The sequence below is a fragment of the Zea mays genome, chromosome 2, assembly GCF_902167145.1.
Source record: "Zea mays cultivar B73 chromosome 2, Zm-B73-REFERENCE-NAM-5.0, whole genome shotgun sequence".
Taxonomy (NCBI): domain Eukaryota; kingdom Viridiplantae; phylum Streptophyta; class Magnoliopsida; order Poales; family Poaceae; genus Zea; species Zea mays.
Window position 1 is genome coordinate 173,394,981 of NC_050097.1, and position 23,703 is coordinate 173,418,683.

At 43.0% G+C, this 23,703-nt stretch overlaps 1 protein-coding gene and 1 pseudogene across 1 annotated transcript; one reads left to right on the forward strand and one right to left on the reverse strand.

Moving 5' to 3' along the window:
• The first annotated feature begins 216 nt into the window (after window positions 1-216).
• Window positions 217-7,245, forward strand: LOC103647300 (COP1-interacting protein 7-like; annotated as a pseudogene).
• A 4,274-nt stretch (window positions 7,246-11,519) lies between these two features.
• On the reverse strand, window positions 11,520-12,507 carry LOC103649090 (3-ketoacyl-CoA synthase 11). The gene is made up of 3 exons (XM_008673434.2): window positions 12,460-12,507; window positions 12,293-12,355; window positions 11,520-12,215 (listed from the first exon to the last, which is right to left on the reverse strand). The coding sequence occupies exons 1-3, from the start codon at window positions 12,505-12,507 to the stop codon at window positions 11,673-11,675; spliced, it is 654 nt and encodes a 217-aa protein (XP_008671656.1). The 3' UTR covers window positions 11,520-11,672.
• Between the last annotated feature and the right edge of the window lie 11,196 nt (window positions 12,508-23,703).

The window sequence follows — 23,703 nt, forward strand, 5'->3', positions numbered from 1 at the left end:
TATTTTCTGCTAGTAGTACCTGCCCCGCTCCTGTCACTGTCGAGATATTGACAATTTTGCCATTATAATTTATAGGATTCACCAATATATTATCGACCTATAAATCATAAACACAGATGGTTCCATCAGTTATAGAGATGGAACGACATAATAACATTAAGCCAAAACTGACCGTGACAAAATTACAAATTTCTCGTCCTCTGTCCCCACTCCTCTCTCGCTCGCATTCACACTCACGCAGCGCGCAGCAGGCCAGCAGCAGCAGCGCGCTCACTGTTCTTGTGCCGAGGAATTGATTGCCACGTGCCACCACACCGAGATTCATAGTACGGCGAAATTGATTGCTCATTCCCCTCTGCGTCCTCCATCCACCCCCTGACCCCCATGTCGTTGAATTTCTTGGAATACTTTCCTCCGCTCAGCGCCGGGGCAGCATTTGCTCGCGATTAACCGCCCCGCTTTTGCCGCTTATTTCAGCTTGTCCTTTTCCCCCAGTGGGGAAGGTTAGCATCCAGCACAAGCAACCGCCGGTTCTTGCCGCAGTTTCTGCGCGCTCGCTTTTTGTCCGCAAGACCGAGGAGAGCGAGAGCGGAGAGGTTCCTGTGTGGAATTCTTCAGCGATGAGGCCCGGCGCCCGTCTGGACTCGGTGGTCTTCCAGCTCACTCCCACCCGGACCAGGTGAGATCATCCTGTAGATCTGCTCATGAAGCGGCCTTGATTCGGGGGATCGATCGTTCCTTGGGTTTCGGTTTCTGGAATGGTAGCAAGAACAGATTTTTAAGAATGAATATTTTCGCGGTTAGATAATTTGGTCTTTGCGACGGTTCATGTGCCGTGCATTTTGCAGTTGCAGTGTCCTAAGATGCTTTTGTCCATGTCAGGACTGGAGTTGCATAATCTCGGTGCAGTTTGCCCAATCAAATGATTTCATCTTTGTTATTATTGTTTTGTTGGGATTGGTGGTCTTCTGTTAGCTGTAAACTTATAATAAGAGAACCGGCGATTATTGCATACTGTTAAAAAAACTATAACTATTAGACGGAGTAGACTAGTTCTCTTTCAGGTTGTCATGGAATCTACTGTTTTGTCGAAGGTCACTGACGGAAGCTGTCCTGGTCCTGTTTTCGCTTTTCAGGTTCGACTTGGTCCTCATAGCGAATGGCCGGAAGGAGAAGTTTGCATCTGGTTTGTTGAAACCCTTCCTGGCTCACCTGAAGGCCGCCCAGGATCAGATTGCGAAGGGAGGGTACTCGATCACACTTGAACCAATCTCAGAGTTCGACGTGTCATTGTTCACGAGAGGCGCCGTGGAGAGGTCCGCTTCTAGATTTCGATACTACTCTAGTACAGTTATTTCTGGCATTGCCTATTTGCCTCTTGGGTCAATTCTTGTGTCAGTTCTTTGCAGGTTTGTGCGTTTCGTGAGTACTACGGAGGTCCTTGAGCGAGTCACAACACTGGAGTCTGAGATCCTGCAGCTCGAGGATGCCATTGCTATCCAGAGGAACGATAGTCTTAGATTAAAATGTGTAAGCGCGGAAGATTTCTCTACCTTATGGCTAGGTTGCTTTGTGTTTTTGTAGAGAGATCACATATTCTTGCTTTGCCATTTAAAAGGTCGGAGACCATGGAAGAAAGTTGACTGAAAGCAATGAAAGTAGTATGACGCTGCACCAACCTGATTGCTTTCTGAGAGCATGTTGTATAGAATAGTGCATGCCTTTGAGGATTGTCTGAATCACATTGTTTCGTTGGGCTACCAAAAAGAAAAGCAAGGTGCAATCCACTACTATTGTTTTAGAATCTAGTCATCATGGAGTTTGATGCGACATCACATCAAGGGCCATTATTAAGTTGGTACTTGTCACTTAACTCCCAAAATGTTAGGGGTCATAATCTGATTTATGGACAACCTTTACTATCGTTTAATGTTATGAATTTTCTGTGTGATCACAATAACTTACATATGAATCTATATTTTTTGAAGACCTGAATATTTAGCAAAATCTTATTTGAAACTGGAGAATTCTGGATGGTATTATATTCTACATTCAGGGGAGTACTGAAATGGATCCAGCTGTTTCATCCTTTTATTCGCCTTACCATAGTCACAAGAAACGGGTACAGCGGTACTATGGTAGCGACCCTTGACACAGAAATATCGTCCCCGCGACCAGGATACACATGATAATTTTCGTTCCCAGTTTCCCACCATGTAAAAATCTCTCACAAGTAGTGTACCATGTTCCTTGGCCCTATCGATCCAGGAACTTTATGACTATGCGCCTTACCTGTCACAGCCTGCCATATCTTTTTATATTTATTTCTACCACATGCCTAATACTATCCATCCACTAATAGGTGGACCGGCAAATTATGATCCTAATTCAGCCACGGCAATTGTTGTTTACAAGGTATGATCATATGGACAAGCCAAATTTTGTTTCTGTAATTGTATTATGGTACAACACTGCAGTCTGATTGAGATATTTGATCAATGACAGCCTGGGTCAAATTCAATTCCACCAATGCAGAATGAAACAACAGCACAGGAGGAGAATTCAAAGTATTTACACATCTCAGCTTTTCTTGTAGAATATTATTCGTTAGACCTCATTTTTTCACTAATAGAGCTGTATAAACTCAGACAAACCTAGGAGGAAGCCATGTGGCATTGTAAATAAGAAGAAATAGGCACACACTTTTGAGTCGAATAGGATTCGTACCTGGATGGTTGGGTGTGCCCCCAGGAACCACCAACTGAACTAGACTCGGTTCATTAATGTAACTGTATAGAGTCATACTATGTAAATTGTAAAATGAATAATGAATTAAAGACATCTAATGGAGAAATTTATGAGAACATCATTATTCATTAATTGTTCTATTGTCTTGATTTCCATTACAAGCAGCATATATACTCTGAGATCATGTTTAGTTTCTTATTATTGTAAGTATCTTTCTACAGTAGAAGGCTGTTAACAAGACTGCATTACAATTTGCAGAGTTCAAAACTGTGTTAAGAAAAGAGCAAGCTATGGCTTTCACTCGTGCTGTGGCTGCTGGGTTTGACATTGACAACCTGGGTTACTTTACTTGATTGCGTTTGCAGAGCGCTTTGGTGCTTCACGTATGATGTAAGTATAGCCTTACCATTACAGGGTAGTTTGATATGCTGGATTGACCTAGCTGTCTTGATATCTTCACTTCTTCAGTGCTTTTACGTTGTAATTTGTAACTTGGCCTTAGAGCTGCTACCAGTGATGCTTGTATCGGTCAGAATATGTTATACATAGGCTATGGCCTTAGTTGTCCAGAATCCTCTTGGCTAGATTAGAAACCGATTCTGATTAGATGTTAGAGATAAAACAGAACATGACTGCATGTGTCCAGTTCATTTAGATTCAGAGTCGGTTGGGATGTTGTAACCAAGTAGGATTCGGATTGTAATAGGCGGCTCCTGCCTGTATAAATATATAGCCACATTGACCCTAGAGGTCAAGGCAAACAATTTAATATCTTGGTGTCATGTTTCTTTTAGTATCATCCCGTCACTTTTATTCTAACATGTCATAAAATCAGATTAGTGTGGATAGCTCAGATATTTTGCTTTATTCAGATGTGAACAACTGTACTATTGCACGCTTCCTACCTTGGTACTGTTATTGAACTTTGTTGTTGATCAAGTTATACTATTGCACAAGTTTTAGTAAGTTGTGTGTCATTAAACTAATATCATTTTATTAATAGATCTGACATGTTTAACTGCCTCAATTTTACGAATTGAACAGGAAGGCATGTTCACATTTCATCGAACTATGGAAGCAGAAGCATGAAACTGGACAATGGATTGAAGTTGAACCTGAAGCAATTTCTACACGCTCTGAATTTCCTCCATTTAATGCATCTGGCATTGTGTTGATGGGAGACAACATGAAGCAAAACCTGGAATCAGGGTCTATTAATGGAGAGCCAAATGGCGAGGATGGAGCTAAAGCTGGTATAAGCTGTTGCATTTTCCCAAAAGAAAGCATGCAATTTTAATTTTGAACATTTAATGGAAGTACTCCCCTAAAAGAATGTCTTTTCTTTTAAGCTAATAATGTTACTAATGAAGCACCACTAACATTACTAGTAAAGAAAATGCAACATTCTTCTATGTTTCTAGTTCCTTTCTTTTTGTGGGAAGGGAAAAATGAATATTTTGAAATACCAACATTCATGTATAGTTTTATATTATAGACCTGTTATTTCATGCGCAGAAGGAGGCTGCAGTTCTGTGCGTAGCAGGAATTGGTGGTCTTGTGTTTGGCCTATTGTGGCATTGTACTTTGGTCCATTTTGGACTGTTTTCTTCTCTTAATTTAATGATGCGCAGCTCTCCTGCGCGTTCACGAAAAAAATATTATAGACCTGTTTGAAGGTGGATGAACTATCCTGTTTTTCTTATTCAAGAAAACATATCATAGTTCTCTTCAGTTGGCATTTGGCAATGCTTGCCCAGCTTTTACTTAACCAAGTTCTCTCAAGCATTCAGAAAAAATCATTTAAATAGTATGCAGAGTTATACTTAAATATTATGTAATCATGCATTTAGTTCCTTTCTTGTCACTCTGTTAAGCACTTCGGATTTTTTTTCTTACTGACGATTTTTTATAATATTTTCTTTCTTCTTCGCAGATCAGAAGTCCAGCCAGCAGATGGGGTCTCATGCTGCATATCCTCCATGGGCAATGCATCCTGCATCTGGTGCAGTTCTTTACCCACCTTATCCTATGCAAGGAATGCCTTTCTATCCTGGGGTGAATCCCTACTACCCTCCATATCCTCCAGTGGATGATCCCAGGTACCACTAGCCAGGAAGGAAATCTTTGAGGAAGCACTCCTCGGATAGTAAGGACTCAGAAACTCTTGACGCTGAAAGTGACCATAGCAGTTCAGGTGGAGGAAATTCTCATGGTCACAAGTCACATAGAAAGGGGAAGAGGTCTGGAAAGAAGCCTAGTGTAGTTGTTATCAAGAATGTGAATGTAACATCTAAGAAGTGTGGCTCATCAGAGAGTGAATCACAATCAAGTTCTGAAGTTGAGTCTGCTGACAGTGACAACTCACACTCCAAATCAAGAGAAAGAAAGCATAAAAGCTCATGTTCAAAGGAGGGTAGGAGAACTACTTTTGATCCGGGAGATGAGTATAACAAGGATGAAACATCGAATGGCCATGGTGTTGAGCAAGGCAACTGGAGTGCATTCCAAAATTTCTTGTTGAGAGCAGAAGAAAAAACAAGATCTAGTGATGCAGACCTGTTTGCTGGTGAGAAAGAACCCCCATCACGGAGAAAACAGAATGTAAACACAGCAGATCCTATTATTTTAGTTGAGAGAGATGGTGGCAACGTCTGTGAGCAGAACAAAATAGGTTTTGATTCAGCCAATGGGAGGACTAGAGTTATCCGGGTCATGTCCAATGATGAACTTGTTATGTCTGGAGAAGGGAGAATCTATATGGATTGTGAAATGAAGGAGATTGAAGCTGGTGGAGGAAGGTACAGGAGAGGGACAGGTGACGACTACATGGTTTATGGTCAGGGATGTCAGATAGACAGACATTGTTTGTTGGATCCTCTTGCAGAGGCCCAGTACAAGAATCCTGTTCAGCAGGACAATAATAGGAATGGTGTTACGGATGAGTCCTTTATGATTCCTCTTAGGTCCAGCTCACAGGATAATATCGGAGCAGAGAGCAGAACTACTATGGACATAGATGTTGAGCTTCCTTCTAGCATTCATAAAGCATCAGATAAAAAGGCTGGGCATCAGCTTTTTTACGAACCTGATGAACTGGTGCCTGAGCGTTGATTCGAAGATGTTTCATTTGGATATGATCCAGCAATGGATTATGATAGCCACATGCAGAGTACTGTGAAGGTTGAAGATGCAAAACCAGAGGATGTCTTGCCGGTCACTGACGGTGTACAGAAGGTAGAGAAAGAGAAGCTAAAGAACGCAAGGGATGGTTCAGATAAAAGAACGAAGGATTCCCTATTGAGGAGACTATCGGCGCCAAGGACCCCACTGAATGATGCACAAAAACGTGCACAGAACCTGCGTGCATATAAAGCAGACCTTCAGAAACTGAAGAAAGAGCAGGTATTTCACATTTCATTCCATTTTCCCTTCTGTGCATTTAAAATGACTAAAATATAGTGAGCATTTGCATTTTTAGTTGGTGATCTTGGTTGGGTTCCATTCCTAGCCTACACCAGTTTGCTTGGGACAAAAGGCTTTATTGATTTGTGACCACCCTTTCAAATGGCCAACTAGCCAAGTTTAAACACAATTCAGTACAGTTTCTTGAAAGAAAAAAATACATGCCTGCTAACAGTTCTTGTAAGGCAGAAGTTCAAGTAGTTAACCTGAGCAATAGTTTCCCTATTCCAGAAATCTTATGAGTTTTACATATAATGTACTCTATGCTGCTGAGTTTGTCATACATTGTTTCATTATTAGGGCATGTTTCTAAATCGTGTCGACAAATTGTACATGATATCGTCTGTGTAGTTGAATTGCCACTTGCCAGTGACTTTTCTTATTTCTCAGGAAGAAGAGCAAATAAAGCGATTGGAGAGGCTTAAATTGGATAGGCAAAAGTGGATCGCCGCAAGAGGTAATGGAAAGGGTCCAGGGAACGATGCTCCTAGAGCGAACGGTATGAATGGACTTAGTAAATCAGTTCCAACCTTCACTGGGATGAAAAGGGTTGAAAACGGAACGACTGAATCACTCAGCGGTCGACTGAAGAGGCTTTCTGAACCCAAAAGCATTGTTGGGGCAGAGCATTCGTTGAACCCAAAGTCAGCTGGTGCAGGCCGTTCACGAAGAAGTATGGCATGAGTTGATGTGAGATGGAGAACTGAATAGCTTGAGTCCATCGTGCCACTCGCTAGCCCGGTAACTTACTTACTAGAAACGTGAAAGGCATCTCAAAAGGCTTTTTGTACAGGAAAAAAGGAAATGGCTGGCTCTGTAGCATTGTCTGCTTCCAAGATTTGTGATGGAAAATCGAGCTATCTTTCAATGGCATGGCGTTGGACTTTCAATTTTAACATAATTATTTCATTCTTTTGATTCAGGGTGGCTTGTGATAGCTGTAAACCTGGTTTTTTTCCCAATGTGGAGCTATATTGTGGGTGTATTTATGGAATGGATTGATCTGTGTTTGAGATATATTGTGGTATTTATATAGTGTATAAATGTCCGACTTTGGATTGGACGAGATGGGCCAATTCAATTTGTACGGCAGTAGTATGACACGCTGAAGTTGGATGTCCAAGTATTCACAACCTCTGCATCGAAGGCACAAAGAGCAGATCAATTCCTAGATATTTCTATTTGCCTTCAATAAAGGCGCATGATATTTGCTTCTTCCTTTTTTTTAAAAAAAAAAGCAACTTTCAGTGGACACTACTGGACGACATTTCAAGGATGTTGATGGCTGATGTCTGTCTAAGGCCACGTACAACTCTAAGCTCTTGAATCTATTTTCTAAGATGGTTTTCAAGAGAGGCTCTAAATATGGTCTTATTTTAATTATAGGGTTCAAAACCATAAAACATCCTTTCAACGACGGTCCTATTTTATAAATTTTATCAAACGATTATAGAGCTTAGTCTCTCGGGTTCTAAATATAGTACATCATACACTTGAGTCCTATCCTTATTTTCACTTAATCCCCAACCATTTATTTCCTAATAACATGATTTATTTCCTAAATAACATTATTTAAGGTCTAAGTATTAGAGTAAACATTTATTTTGAGACCCTAAACATTCTAAATACAGTCCTATTTCAAAATTTAGGACTCTATTTTGGTGTTTGTTGTTAGAGATGCTCTAAGGGCATGTATAACCTAGATACTACGTTACAATTCTCTAAGCATTAGATACACCTAAGAAATCCTTTCATACAACTCAATGTATCTAAGTCTTGTATTGTATTCGCTAGAACCTCTCAACATGCAGATCATTTATGTGGGTTGTATGAGTCGGATAGGCGAGAAGCGAGGGAGAGGAATAGACCTACATGGTCCGCGCGTGACACACCACACATGTTTGGACCGTGGGTTAGAGACGAGGAAATTAGTGCTTTTATAGGATTAGAGAAGATGAAAGCCACTTATAAAAACCTAGGTCCCCTTTGGAACAAAAGGTATATTTCCTGAATCCTACATTTTCCTGTGTTTTTGAACTAGTTTCATATAAAATTTATATACCATTCGTGTGGAATTCCTGTACATTTTCTATCTACATTGCAATCATATCGATTAACATTAAGTGCTATCTCTAACGTCCAAGAGCTTTACCTCCTAGGTTCTAGTCATATCGGATTAACATTAAGTAATACCCTAAAATTGTATTTCATTAAATAAAATTTAAAAATTTTAATTATGTTTTTACACGTGTATTCAAACATAGGATTTTTTTTATTAAATTTAAATACATTATGAGATTTAGACACATGTGTTTGCATATAATTTATTGTAACGAATGGTTTTATTTAAATTCAAATTGATTCAAACTTAGGTTTCAAATGAAAGGAAAGACTTAAAAAGAGAAAAAGAAAACAGGAAGAAGCCCACACAACCTATTCAGCCTCTTCCACTCCTTTCAGTCCCTCTCTCCCTCAGGCTCAAGCCCAACAATAACACTCCCTTAGCCTTTCTCTCACGTGTAAGAGTGACAATTTTTCAGGTGGGGGCAGATCCCCACGAGGGCCCAACACGAAGGCCTTGTTCGGTTAATCCCGTTACCTATGGATTGGATGGGATTGGAAAAAATTGTGAAGAAATTTGACTTGCTTGGTATTTAAACCCACCCAATCCCACTCAATCCACATGGATTGAGAGCTAACCGAACAAGCCCGAATAGGGTGGGGACGAGGTTGAATTCCCCAGAGATAACGGGGCAGGGACCCAAAATTTAACGAGACAGGGACTAATATTCATCCGTAGAGATCCAGTGGGATGTGGGGACCCGAAATCAGACACTCCTCTTGAGGATCGTGGCTCATGCGACCTTGGAAGATTTAGCCCATTGCCTCCCTGCCCCTGTAAGGCTACAACCAGCGTCCAACAATGAGTTATGAGTGCTAACCCTAATTCATCCGTTGATGTGTTCCTCTTCCTTCAGACCATCACACGGCCACCACACATGCTCAACGCCACAGCCGTCACTCGTCGGCTCACCCACACCCAGTCACCCTCCATCGGTCACCCTCGATCTTCATGCATCACGCCTTGGCCCTTGCTCAGACGACCAAATACGAGATGCCCAGTCGGCCAGTCATTTGCATCTCGAGCGAACTCGGCCATTATGACTTGGTCGCCGCGCGCCGCCGGCCATTGTGTCCTTACCTAGACATGTTGCCGGCGAGGATGAGGCAGAAAAATTCTTCGTGCTTTGGTGCTGGGGCAGGGAAGAGATAACATGGACCGGGGTGGCGATGGGGATAACTCCCATGCCCCGCCCTGACCCATTGGCATCCTTAGTCATCTAACCTAACCATATCCAAATAAGAGATTGTTCTTTGTTAATATATGTGGCTATGTGTGATGAACATGGTTAAAATAATGTTTATGTCTTCATGTGTTGAGTCTATTTGTTGAGGTGAAGCAGGTTATAGAATGGCTAGCGTTATGTTTTACGATTTAACGTGTTTATGAGTTTATCGTTTTTGAAATATCGTTTGTTGGGTTTAAGTTGTTATCGATATGCTTTCGATCTTATAGGACATGTTTGGATGCTTGTATTGTTGAGTTTTGCTCGTATCTAGTGAACTTGGCTCTGGCTGGTCTGGCTGAGTGAATGCAGCATACCATGTTTGGCTGTCTGTATACATCCAGTCTGAATTTTTACCTTTTCAACCATCTTCGTTATCTATTGGGAATTTGGAATATGCTAGTGCTCTTTTCTTTTTTTGCAAGGTAGGTATGCTCGTTTCGTACGATGCACGAAGCAGTTTCGCCTCAGCATACTTTAGGGACATATGTCTTCCTTGCTCACTTCAACAACATTTGCCGTCAGCGGACAGCGTATCCTGACGATAACGAACACGCCAAGCCACACCTTCGAATATGATGTTTCAACTTTCACTAGTACGATGCCCGTATGATGCGACGGCATCCAATCAGGCACACGTTAATCTTTCAATTATTCATACTTGCATATCACATGAAAGTTTGGAAGCTCTATTTACATGTTGCTTTCAGTATAACCAAAATGATCAAGGAGAACTACGTAGTCGGACATTAGGAGCATTTGAGCGAAAATTATTAGGATAACGAGAGGTGCAAAAAAAACTAAATCTTTGTTTCTTATACGCTAAAAAATTGTACAATTTTGAAGCCCTACAATTTTTCTTTTTCTTTTGAAACATCATACACCTTCCGAAATAAAAATGGCAACAAGTCTGTTTTATTGTGTGGCACCAAAACCAAAGAGAAACATGTTACTTGAGCCTATGATAACGAATGCAGTAACACTCAACACAGAATCAATATGATAAAATATATTGCTATGCAAAAACGCTAATTGTTATTCTATAATTTTGTTAGTGCAAAAACATCTTAGTGGTCGTCCGTCAGCTCGCCGTGAGCTTTTCTGCCAGCCGCCCGCTCTCTCCTTCTCCCTCTCTTTTCTGCTGCTCGTAGGCCCGGTTGTGCGCCATTGGCAAAAATCTCCTCCAAGCTAGTGTCCAACTGCCTGTTCCGAATGGGCGGCGCCGTGGTGCTGCTCTCGAACCGGTGGTCCGACCGGCGGCGGGCCAAGTACGAGCTGGTGCACACGGTGTCACAACATTAATTTCTAGTTCAGTTTTAAGTTAACACCTTGCCTAATCATGCAGTTTTAGGATATTCAGAGACGAAACGATGAGCTGCTGAGCATTAGAGAACACCCAGAGACAAACACAACAAGCTGGTGTGTGAGCAGACTGCAAACCAAAAGGGGGAAAAACAGGTACTGCTATGAAAAAGAAAAGGCAAGAATCCACTCCGAACAGAAGATAGTGGACGTAGCAGAAAAAAAATAGATCAGATCCGAGGAAGAGAAGCATATGACTCACCATCTAGCAGAAATAATGTGTGCATATATCATATTCGACAGATAGCAAGTTGCATTAGCTGAGAGCTAGAGGGCAAGGTCAAATTAGTTGCTAATTTACTCAGTTCTGGCCTTTGCTTACCAAGATAGGTGAGGTAGAACAGAGGGTACTTGTTGACTTGGGAGGAAAATTTCTGATCTCGAGTGCTTACTTTTACTTGCATCAAATGAGTTTCTAAATTGCTAATTTAATCACATATATATTCCCTAATTGCCGAAGGGCCAACAAATCGTTCAGATGGTTCATTTGTGGAAGAACAGTGATCAACATCAGCCGAGCCATCGACAGATAGTGAGATAGTAGAACTGTCAGAACACCGAGCAGTCAACTATATAGATAGGCCAGGAGCGAGTGCCATACAGAAACAACATGAACAGATGTATAATTCAAGCTTAGAGAAGTCGATCGCCTTTCCTATCTCCTACAACTATATAGTAATGAACTATGAAAAATTCCAACCAGATCTTCTATCAAACAATTGCAAGCTCCATCATTCACGCAAGCAATGCATTTCAGTCGCTTGAAACCTTAGAGACCTTGGGAACATCCACGGGAAACCTGTCGATCTCGTCCATCCACGGGTTCGTCTCCTCTGCCGGGTTCACCGACCGGAGCGCCCTCCACACGGCGCTGTTGCACTTGAACCCTGACTCGAACGCGATCTGCCACACCCGGTGGCAGCGCCGGATGCTCCCCTCGGCCTCGTTGTAGGCCAGCTCGTACCAGAGCGAGCTGCTGGACGTGTTCCCGAACCGGTGAAGCGTCATCCGCGACGGCTCCATGTGCCAGTCCGTGAGCGCCAGGTTGCTCTCTAGCTCGTCCAGCACGGCGCGGCCGCTGGCGTGGATGCAGAAGTGCTTGAACGCCAGTTTGAAGTCCGGGATGTACGGCTTCACCTTCTTCATTGTGAGCAGCTTCTTGGCGACCAGTGTCGCCATGAACAGCAGCTGCTCCGACAACGGCAGCACCAGCGGGCCCAACGTCCTTATGTTCGTCTTGAGCGCGTCGCCCGCCACCGCCATCAGGTCCCTCGACAGCGACACGCCCAGGATGATCTGCAAAGAAAATGACCATAGATACTCAGGTTCCAATCCTGTATTTGTTGGTGCGCGCGTTTCTAGTTGGTGGTTACCTCCCACAAGGGCACTGCGCCCTTCTTGATGGAGAGGTAGCATGCACATGGGAGTATCAAGGCCTGTATAAATCATCATCAAGCACATTTTTTATCAACTTGTTTCAACTGGCCAAAGTAGAGAAATCCACCGCAGAAGTGTAGGTGAAATGTTCTCCAGAACCTACCACGAGCATTGTGAACACGGATCCAAGCAGCGCCATCACCAGCGCCATCACCAGGGCTGAGAAATTTGAAAACATCTTAAAATTTGAAAATGGGGGGAGGATCATTCAGTTAAACCGAGAAAGACTACTACTACTACTACTACTCACCAAAGTAAGGGAAAAACAGAGCCACCGCAACGGTTGAGAGGACGAGGAATGTCCTAACGAGCATTCCGACCAGGTAACTCTGCATCTTCTTTGGTAGGGCTTCCTCTATCGACAATGCGACCGACGTCATCGTCAGTGCATACTTTGTGTAAGGATTCACAACCTGGAACCAGAAAGAAAAAAATGCAAAAAACAAAACAAAAACAAAACAAGCAATGCAATTAGCATCTCGTCGTCTTCATTCTGAACGCGATGGCAGAACGGTAAAGTGTGGTTTTCCCTCGCACCGTCATCCAAATGGCAATCTGTAACACCCGGTTTTAAAGAACAAAGCCGGGTGCATCTCATACATGCGCCAAAGAAGACAACATATATAATAACAGAGTGTATAGAGATAAATGTCATAAAACATCAGAGTATTTATTACATAGCGGAAGACTTATTACAAAATAAAAGAATAATTATAAAACGAACTAAGGATCGATGGCGCCAATGTCGACTGAGAAACGCCACCTAGATCAGATCGAACTCCTCGGTGTTAGGCAGCTCCTCTTCAACAACCTGTTCTTCTCCTGTGTGGGGGGGGGTGTGAGACAGCAAGAGTGAGCTCACATACGTTCATAGCTCAACAAGTCGTGGGGAATAATGTGGCATGAACTCACCAAAGGTGGGAGTTCATGAAGTGTAAGGCTGATCAATGAAATAGAGGCTAAGGCTGAGCATCGCTTTTACAAGTTGGTCAAAATTTTATTAGCAATTACTAAGTGTAAGTAAATACCAAACCTTAATAATAATAAAGAGAAGTAATAGTAAAATAATCCCAAATGCGATGCAAATGTCAAATTGAATTTAAGTTCCATATTTAATCATGTGAGGGTCCGAGCCGCTCTTGACCGTGAGCACGGCTAGTATACTAGTTTTACACTCTGCAGAGGTTGCGCATCTTTACCCACAAGTCGTGTATCCCATGTCGCCTGGGTTTGCAAGGCCCTTAGACACTACCGAGGTGAATGGCTAGGGATCCACTACGAGGCCTTTACAAAGTTCCACTAGCTTCCGAAAACCCGCTACAGTTTATAGGAAGATCCAGTACAGGGTTCCTGGCTGTCAGCCATCGCAGCAAAATCAACCAGGGACCTCCCCGCACTGACCTCTCCCCTACTGCCCTTGCCCCTTTCGGGTAAGGTAGTCTTCCACTAGCTTTCCTAATTAGTCAGCCAAGGGCGTCCCATTAAACCCTTGTGGTAGCACTGTTTTCCCGGGTGGTTCTCCATGTTCCCATTAACATAATGATCTTGTCATGAACATAAAATAATGAACAGATAATAGAAAGTGTAGTCATGAGTCATAAATATCTTTATACCCAAATCCACATAAAGCAATAGCATGTACTACCCAAAAATTTAGTAGTAAAACCAGTGGTGAAACAAGGTATAAAGATAGTCAAAATCTAGGGTATCCTATTGGGTCCCATCAAAATTAACCTATGCAGATCATTATGAATAATAAGAACATGAATAGGTAAAAGAAGTGATCAAGGGCACAACTTGCCTGCAATGAGCTCCTGCTCAGCTATTTCTACTTGTTGAACCTCAGTTTCCACAGTGGCTTGCTCGTCTACTCGCATCAACACAATACATACATAGTATAGCCAAAATCAACATCACACCAAACAGATGAATGAAATATACAGTAAAAATCTACACATTAAAATGAAAACCTAGGAACTGGAATCATAATTTTCTGAGTTATATATTTTAAGTTATGCATTTTCAAAGGTTTTATGTGCTTTAAATAGGATTAAGTGGTAAATAAATTCCTTACTGTTTTCATGACATAACAGAGGCTCTAGGTGATAGAGAATAAAAATACAAAATTTTAGGAAGTGGAATGGAGTAATTTGGAGTTCATAAGCATTTTCTATGAATTATTGAAGTTCTAGCAATTATTTTCCTATTAAAAATCTATTTATAAATCCTTTTCTCGGGTTTTACTATGTTCTGGACTGGGCCTCAATAACCGGAAAACGCAGGGGTCTCGGTGTAACGTTCTGCAGACACAGAGAACAGCCCTGTATGGACCGCGGGTTGTTTACTAACATCGTTAGGGGCTCTTTTGCAAAGCTGTCGGTCGAAGGGGTATCTAGGATTTTCGGCCGTAGGATTAGATCTGGACGGCAACCAAAAGAGCTTGAGCTGATAACTGATCGCGCACGTTGGATCAAGATCTAACGGCCTACAACAAAAGAGACGAAGGGGTACGCAGGTGATTTAATCCAAGCCATCCGCTGGCCAATCTATGGCCACCGCACTGGCTGGACACCCCCGAGCGCCTCCGGCGGCGCCGCCCGCACTCTACGGCGGAGCCATTGCCGACGCGCGGCCGTCCGTCGATCTGAGCGCGAATCCCCAAATCCAAGTGGCGGTGGATGGAGCAGAGAAGAAGGTGAGCCATACGGAGGCGTTCACAGCGCCGGTGGCGACGAGGAATAAGCTACCGACGCGATACGGCGGAGCAGCAGCGATGATAGCGTGCCGATGAGGAATTCCCCTCCCCTAACCTCACTATTCTTCTAATCCACCAATGTAACGCATTGAGAATGTTCAGGCGTCGGGTTCTGCAGTAGATTACCGGTGAGGGAAGCGAAGACGCACTCCGCCCGCGAGGACGAGCGACGCGTCGTCAGCGGCCGAATCCGGTAGGCAATCGACGATGTCCGACCAGGCTTCCGGGTTGGGGATGAAGTCCACGAGCGCGGAACGGTTGGGCAACGCCCCAGCACCAACCGAGGTCTCGACGATGGCACAACGACAGTCAACGGCGATGGGGGGGGGGGAGGTCTCGCACACGGTGGAATTGGAATCTCAGGGTTTGGTGAGGCCGGTGAGGTGCCGGGTTTTAACCGGAAACAGGGATGCGCACCAAGGCTTCATGCCGCGCGAATCGGACGGGTGGTTTGCCAGCTGGTGCTAGGGAATTCGGTGTCTCGGCGGGGATCTCGCGGAGGCTGTTAGGCCCGCCGCGCGTACGCTTCGGTGACGAAGAAGCTACAGACGAGCGGGTCCCACCCGTCATCACCACAGCCCGAAGAACCCCCGCGCAGGTTTGGCCGACATCCGGCCCCCACATGTCAGCGCACCACCCAGTGCGCGCGGACGACCAAGTTGGGCCGCGGGCGAAGAGTTTGGCCCAGCTGGTAGTTGGGTCGAAACAGAAGTCTGAGGCCCATGAAGCGTTTATCCCTTTTTCTTTTTATCTTTTCTTTCTATTTTCTTCTTTTCTAAGTTTAGTTTGAGTTCAAATTTAGTTTCAATCCTTGTACAAATTTGTTATCAAATCATATTATGAAGTGAAAAGTACAAATTCTAGAAATATATTGATATTATTTTTATTTTCATATCATTTCTCTTCTTACTTTTAAACCCTAGTTTTCAATGTAGGGCTTAATCCAATTTCTAGTCATTTTTATATTATTATTATTTTTATTTAATGCACAAACATAAAAACTCCAACAAATGCATTTTTTTATTTTAGAATAATTGTTTTATTTAGTCACTCTCAATTACATAGGTGCTCTTTTTATGATGCAAATAAGGCACACAAAATGAGGAGCTCTCTCTCTATTATTCTTTGTATACAACTTTGAGTATTACAAATCCTACCCCCCTTAAAAATAATCTCGTCCTCGAGATTTAAGAAGGTCTAGGGAAAAGGTGGGGAAAATCTATGCGAAGCTCTTCTTCTCTTTCCCAAGTTGCTTCATCTTCACTGTGGTGACTCCATTGCACTTTGCACATCTTTATAACCTTATTCCTCGTAACTCGAGTCAAAGTATCCAAAATCTTGATGGGGTACTCAGCATAAGTTAGATCCTCTTGAACACTAAGGTCTTCCATTGTTAGTTGCTCCTCAGGTACCCTGAGGCACTTTTTCAGCTGAGACACATGGAACACATTATGTACATCTGACAGATGATCGGGTAACTCCAGTTGATATGCAACTTCTCCCACTCGCTTTAAGATCAAGAAAGGTCCAATGAAGCGAGGGGACAACTTTCCTTTAACTTTAAATCTCCTCATACCCCGAAGTGGCGACACCTTCAAATAGACCTGATCACCCTCCTTAAACTCCAGTAGCCTTCTTCTATTATCAGCATAGCTCTTCTGCCTGGATTGTGCAATCCTCAAATTTTCTCTTATCATTTGAAGTTGTTCTTCTGCCTCTTGTATAAGTTCAGGCCCAAAGAACTGTCTTTCTCCAGTCTGATCCCAATATAGCGGGGTCCTGCACTTTCTGCCATACAGAGCTTCAAAGGGCGACATCTTCAAACTGGCCTGATAGCTATTATTATAAGAAAACTCAGCATAGGGTAAGCTCTTCTCCCAACTGCCTCCATGCTTGAGAGCACAAGCTCTTAACATATCTTCCAGCACTTGGTTAGTCCTCTCTGTCTGTCCATCAGTCTGGGGATGGTAGGCTGAACTAAAATTCAACTTTGTATCCAAGCTCTCATGCAACTTCTTCCAAAATCGAGAAGTAAATTGTGATCCTCGATCAGACACGATCTTCTTAGGCACTCCATGTAGACAAACTATCCGAGTCATATACAATTCTGCTAGCTTGGCTCCCGTATAATTAGTCCTCACAGGTATAAAATGAGCCACCTTGTCAATCTGTCCACAATTACCCAAATAGAGTCATACCCAGCAGGAGTGCGGGGTAGTCCAACGATAAAATCCATACCAATTTCTTCCCATTTCCACTCAGGTATCTTCAATGGATGCAATAGTCCAGCGGGTCTTTGATGTTCGGCCTTGACTCTTTGACACACATCACACTTAGCCACATGAGCAGCCACATCTCTTTTCAGTCCATACCACCAATACTTTTGCTTCAAATCTTGATACATCTTAGTGCTCCCAGGGTGGATAGAATAAACTGAATCATGTGCCTCCTTCAATATGGTTTCCCGAAGACTATCGATATCGGGAACACAGATCCGATTCTTGAACCATATCGTGCCTTGCTCATCCTCTGTGAACTCTGGGCCTCTACCCTCTGTTATCAGATCCTTGATCTCCTGGATTTTGGCATCACCAATCTGACCTTTACGAATTTCTTGCTCCAAGGTAGGTTCCAATTCAATAGTCACTCCTTCCGTATGTGTAACAATTCCCAGGTTGAGTCTCTCAAAATCTTTTGCTAATTCATCAGGTAGCTGGGCAACGAAAGCGGAGTGAACATGTTCTTTCCGACTCAAGGCATCTGCAACCAAATTCGCCTTGCCCGGGTGATAGTGAATCTCCAAATCATAATCCTTAATAAGCTCCAACCAACGGCGTTGCCTAAGGTTGAGATCCTTCTGAGTGAAAATATACTTCAAACTCTTATGATCCGTATATACTTGACACTTGGTTCCCATAATATAATGCCTCCAAATCTTAAGTGCATGCACAACGGCTGCAAGTTCCAAGTCATGAGTAGGGTAGTTCAGTTCATGTTTCCGCAACTGACGAGATGCATAGGCGATCACATGTCCTTCTTGCATGAGTACACATCCTAAGCCTTGGCCACATGCATCACAATAGATATCAAACCCTTTCTGTAGGTCTGGCATAACCAATACTGGTGGCGACATCAATCTCTCCTTCAATGGATCAAAGCTCTCTTGGCATTTCTCATCCCACTTGAATTCTCTTCCTTTCTCCAAAAGCGATGTCATGGGCTTAGCAATCTTAGAAAATCCTTCAATAAATCTCCGATAATATCCTGCGAGTCCCAAGAAACTCCGAATCTCCGTAACTGTAGTGGGCACTCTCCACTCCATTATCTCCTTTACTTTAGCAGGATCCACAGCTATTCCTCCATTAGAAATAATATGACCAAGGAATGGCACCTTGTCAATCCAAAACTCGCACTTGCTGAACTTAGCATAGAGTTGATTATCTCGTAACTTCTGTAGCACCAACCTTAGATGTTGTTCGTGATCACTTTCATTCTTAGAATAGATAAGAATATCGTCGATGAATACCACGACGAACCTGTCCAAATACTCCATAAACACCTTATTCATCAAATTCATGAAATATGCTGGTGCATTGGTCAATCCAAACGACATAACAGTGAACTCATATAATCCATATCGAGTCGAGAAAGCCGTCTTGGGAATATCCGATGGCCTAATCCTCATCTGATGGTATCCCGATCGGAGATCAATCTTCGAAAATACTCTTGCACCTCTCATTTGATCAAATAAATCCTCAATACGGGGCAACGGATACTTGTTCTTTACCGTAACATCATTAAGAGATCTATAATCCACACACATTCTTTGTGATCCATCCTTCTTCTGCACAAATAAAACCGGCGCTCCCCAAGGTGAGGAACTCGGACGAATGTAACCGGTCCCTTGTAACTCCGTCAACTGCTTCTTCAGTTCCTTCAACTCCTCTACGGACATTCTATATGGCCGTTTAGAAATAGGGGCGGTTCCAGGTAAGAGATCAATAACAAACTCAACTTCCCTATCTGGTGGCATCCCTGGTAACTCCTCTGGAAAGACATCCGAAAAAAAAATCCCTAACTGCACGGATGTTGTCACCCACAAACTCCTCATCTACTAAGAATGCCACTAGTCCGATGGTGGTAGTTACTGCAACTTCAACTTCAAATCTTTGTCCTTTGGAACTAGTGAGTTCTACGGTTCCCTTAGCACAGTGTAATGCCTTTGCCTTTCTTAACCATGACATACCAAGGACCACATCTATAGTGCTTGACTCCAATATTATAGCAGTAGCTCCAAATTCTCTACCCATAATGGTTAATGTCAATCTACGTGTCATTTGATTCGCCACAATAGGCCCTTTAGGTGTAATTACTCTCACGGGTTTTCTCATATTGTCCAACACATGTGCCCAAACCAAAATCTCAACATGACGCACAATTTTATTAGCCACTCGTGGGGTCAAATAGACCTTTTTATTCCTCCTAAAATAGTATCATACCGAATACTAACTAAAGGAACATGTAGATCTTACAAATAGTAGTAATTTATATATATGTTTATGTAGCTTGGTGGAGCTGGTGGTGGTGGAGATGGTGGTTGTTGTTGTTGTCTCTCCAACCGTGATTGCCTTCTTTCTTGTTGTATCTCCAGACGGGCCTGACGTATTTCCTCGCGTTCTTGTCTTATCTGGTTTTGCATTTCAGTCACCATGTCTGTCAATTGTTGTATTACCAGCCTTTGGGTTGCAATCACTTGATCGGTGTCAACAGGTGGAGGATTTGGAGAATTCATTTCTGTTTGCTGTTGCGTGATAATCTTTCCTTTCCTGGTATTGACCCTTTGAGTTAGATACATATGGTAAGAGAATAGTAGACAAGGCAGTAATTACAATCGTGTTACTTTGGGGGATTTATTAGCTAAGCAGATTAATATTTCACCTACTATAGCTAATTCAATACCTTATGTTGGTACATGCTAAGATGTCCATCTATAATAATTCAATCAATCAAAGAAGCAAATCAGACATTTAGCATCAGCACAATCGACCAACATTTTTTTTTAAGAAAATAGTTTTAACTTCTGTTTCGGGTTCCCTAACTCTTAAGAATGTCATAGGGGTAGGGATTCCAAGGTTTGAAATCCATCTTGTCTCAGAGTAGAAAAGGTAAGAATGATCAGAGTAGAACAGTAGAAGGTGAGATAGGATCAAGATAAGGTAAGTATGGAATGAATCAGAGTAAGATAAGTAGATAAGGGTTTTGTCCATTTCTATCTAGGTTTCGTCCTACAGTCAACATTTCCTCTGATACCACTTCTGTAACACCCGGTTTTAAAGAACAAAGCCGGGTGCATCTCATACATGCGCCAAAGAAGACAACATATATAATAACAGAGTGTATAGAGATAAATGTCATAAAACATCAGAGTATTTATTACATAGCGGAAGACTTATTACAAAATAAAAGAATAATTATAAAACGAACTAAGGATCGATGGCGCCAATGTCGACTGAGAAACGCCACCTAGATCAGATCGAACTCCTCGGTGTTAGGCAGCTCCTCTTCAACAACCTGTTCTTCTCCTGTGTGGGGGGGGTGTGAGACAGCAAGAGTGAGCTCACATACGTTCATAGCTCAACAAGTCGTGGGGAATAATGTGGCATGAACTCACCAAAGGTGGGAGTTCATGAAGTGTAAGGCTGATCAATGAAATAGAGGCTAAGGCTGAGCATCGCTTTTACAAGTTGGTCAAAATTTTATTAGCAATTACTAAGTGTAAGTAAATACCAAACCTTAATAATAATAAAGAGAAGTAATAGTAAAATAATCCCAAATGCGATGCAAATGTCAAATTGAATTTAAGTTCCATATTTAATCATGTGAGGGTCCGAGCCGCTCTTGACCGTGAGCACGGCTAGTATACTAGTTTTACACTCTGCAGAGGTTGCGCATCTTTACCCACAAGTCGTGTATCCCATGTCGCCTGGGTTTGCAAGGCCCTTAGACACTACCGAGGTGAATGGCTAGGGATCCACTACGAGGCCTTTACAAAGTTCCACTAGCTTCCGAAAACCCGCTACAGTTTATAGGAAGATCCAGTACAGGGTTCCTGGCTGTCAGCCATCGCAGCAAAATCAACCAGGGACCTCCCCGCACTGACCTCTCCCCTACTGCCCTTGCCCCTTTCGGGTAAGGTAGTCTTCCACTAGCTTTCCTAATTAGTCAGCCAAGGGCGTCCCATTAAACCCTTGTGGTAGCACTGTTTTCCCGGGTGGTTCTCCATGTTCCCATTAACATAATGATCTTGTCATGAACATAAAATAATGAACAGATAATAGAAAGTGTAGTCATGAGTCATAAATATCTTTATACCCAAATCCACATAAAGCAATAGCATGTACTACCCAAAAATTTAGTAGTAAAACCAGTGGTGAAACAAGGTATAAAGATAGTCAAAATCTAGGGTATCCTATTGGGTCCCATCAAAATTAACCTATGCAGATCATTATGAATAATAAGAACATGAATAGGTAAAAGAAGTGATCAAGGGCACAACTTGCCTGCAATGAGCTCCTGCTCAGCTATTTCTACTTGTTGAACCTCAGTTTCCACAGTGGCTTGCTCGTCTACTCGCATCAACACAATACATACATAGTATAGCCAAAATCAACATCACACCAAACAGATGAATGAAATATACAGTAAAAATCTACACATTAAAATGAAAACCTAGGAACTGGAATCATAATTTTCTGAGTTATATATTTTAAGTTATGCATTTTCAAAGGTTTTATGTGCTTTAAATAGGATTAAGTGGTAAATAAATTCCTTACTGTTTTCATGACATAACAGAGGCTCTAGGTGATAGAGAATAAAAATACAAAATTTTAGGAAGTGGAATGGAGTAATTTGGAGTTCATAAGCATTTTCTATGAATTATTGAAGTTCTAGCAATTATTTTCCTATTAAAAATCTATTTATAAATCCTTTTCTCGGGTTTTACTATGTTCTGGACTGGGCCTCAATAACCGGAAAACGCAGGGGTCTCGGTGTAACGTTCTGCAGACACAGAGAACAGCCCTGTATGGACCGCGGGTTGTTTACTAACATCGTTAGGGGCTCTTTTGCAAAGCTGTCGGTCGAAGGGGTATCTAGGATTTTCGGCCGTAGGATTAGATCTGGACGGCAACCAAAAGAGCTTGAGCTGATAACTGATCGCGCACGTTGGATCAAGATCTAACGGCCTACAACAAAAGAGACGAAGGGGTACGCAGGTGATTTAATCCAAGCCATCCGCTGGCCAATCTATGGCCACCGCACTGGCTGGACACCCCCGAGCGCCTCCGGCGGCGCCGCCCGCACTCTACGGCGGAGCCATTGCCGACGCGCGGCCGTCCGTCGATCTGAGCGCGAATCCCCAAATCCAAGTGGCGGTGGATGGAGCAGAGAAGAAGGTGAGCCATACGGAGGCGTTCACAGCGCCGGTGGCGACGAGGAATAAGCTACCGACGCGATACGGCGGAGCAGCAGCGATGATAGCGTGCCGATGAGGAATTCCCCTCCCCTAACCTCACTATTCTTCTAATCCACCAATGTAACGCATTGAGAATGTTCAGGCGTCGGGTTCTGCAGTAGATTACCGGTGAGGGAAGCGAAGACGCACTCCGCCCGCGAGGACGAGCGACGCGTCGTCAGCGGCCGAATCCGGTAGGCAATCGACGATGTCCGACCAGGCTTCCGGGTTGGGGATGAAGTCCACGAGCGCGGAACGGTTGGGCAACGCCCCAGCACCAACCGAGGTCTCGACGATGGCACAACGACAGTCAACGGCGATGGGGGGGGGGGAGGTCTCGCACACGGTGGAATTGGAATCTCAGGGTTTGGTGAGGCCGGTGAGGTGCCGGGTTTTAACCGGAAACAGGGATGCGCACCAAGGCTTCATGCCGCGCGAATCGGACGGGTGGTTTGCCAGCTGGTGCTAGGGAATTCGGTGTCTCGGCGGGGATCTCGCGGAGGCTGTTAGGCCCGCCGCGCGTACGCTTCGGTGACGAAGAAGCTACAGACGAGCGGGTCCCACCCGTCATCACCACAGCCCGAAGAACCCCCGCGCAGGTTTGGCCGACATCCGGCCCCCACATGTCAGCGCACCACCCAGTGCGCGCGGACGACCAAGTTGGGCCGCGGGCGAAGAGTTTGGCCCAGCTGGTAGTTGGGTCGAAACAGAAGTCTGAGGCCCATGAAGCGTTTATCCCTTTTTCTTTTTATCTTTTCTTTCTATTTTCTTCTTTTCTAAGTTTAGTTTGAGTTCAAATTTAGTTTCAATCCTTGTACAAATTTGTTATCAAATCATATTATGAAGTGAAAAGTACAAATTCTAGAAATATATTGATATTATTTTTATTTTCATATCATTTCTCTTCTTACTTTTAAACCCTAGTTTTCAATGTAGGGCTTAATCCAATTTCTAGTCATTTTTATATTATTATTATTTTTATTTAATGCACAAACATAAAAACTCCAACAAATGCATTTTTTTATTTTAGAATAATTGTTTTATTTAGTCACTCTCAATTACATAGGTGCTCTTTTTAT

Coding starts and splice junctions, on each gene's coding strand:
- LOC103649090 (XM_008673434.2), bottom strand. CDS start 12,507: ATGGCGCTGGTGATGGCGCTGCTTGGATCCGTGTTCACAATGCTCGTG. Junction 12,356..12,459: donor CCGTGTTCACAATGCTCGTG/GTAGGTTCTGGA, acceptor TGATTTATACAG/GCCTTGATACTCCCATGTGC. Junction 12,216..12,292: donor GCGCAGTGCCCTTGTGGGAG/GTAACCACCAAC, acceptor TTTTCTTTGCAG/ATCATCCTGGGCGTGTCGCT.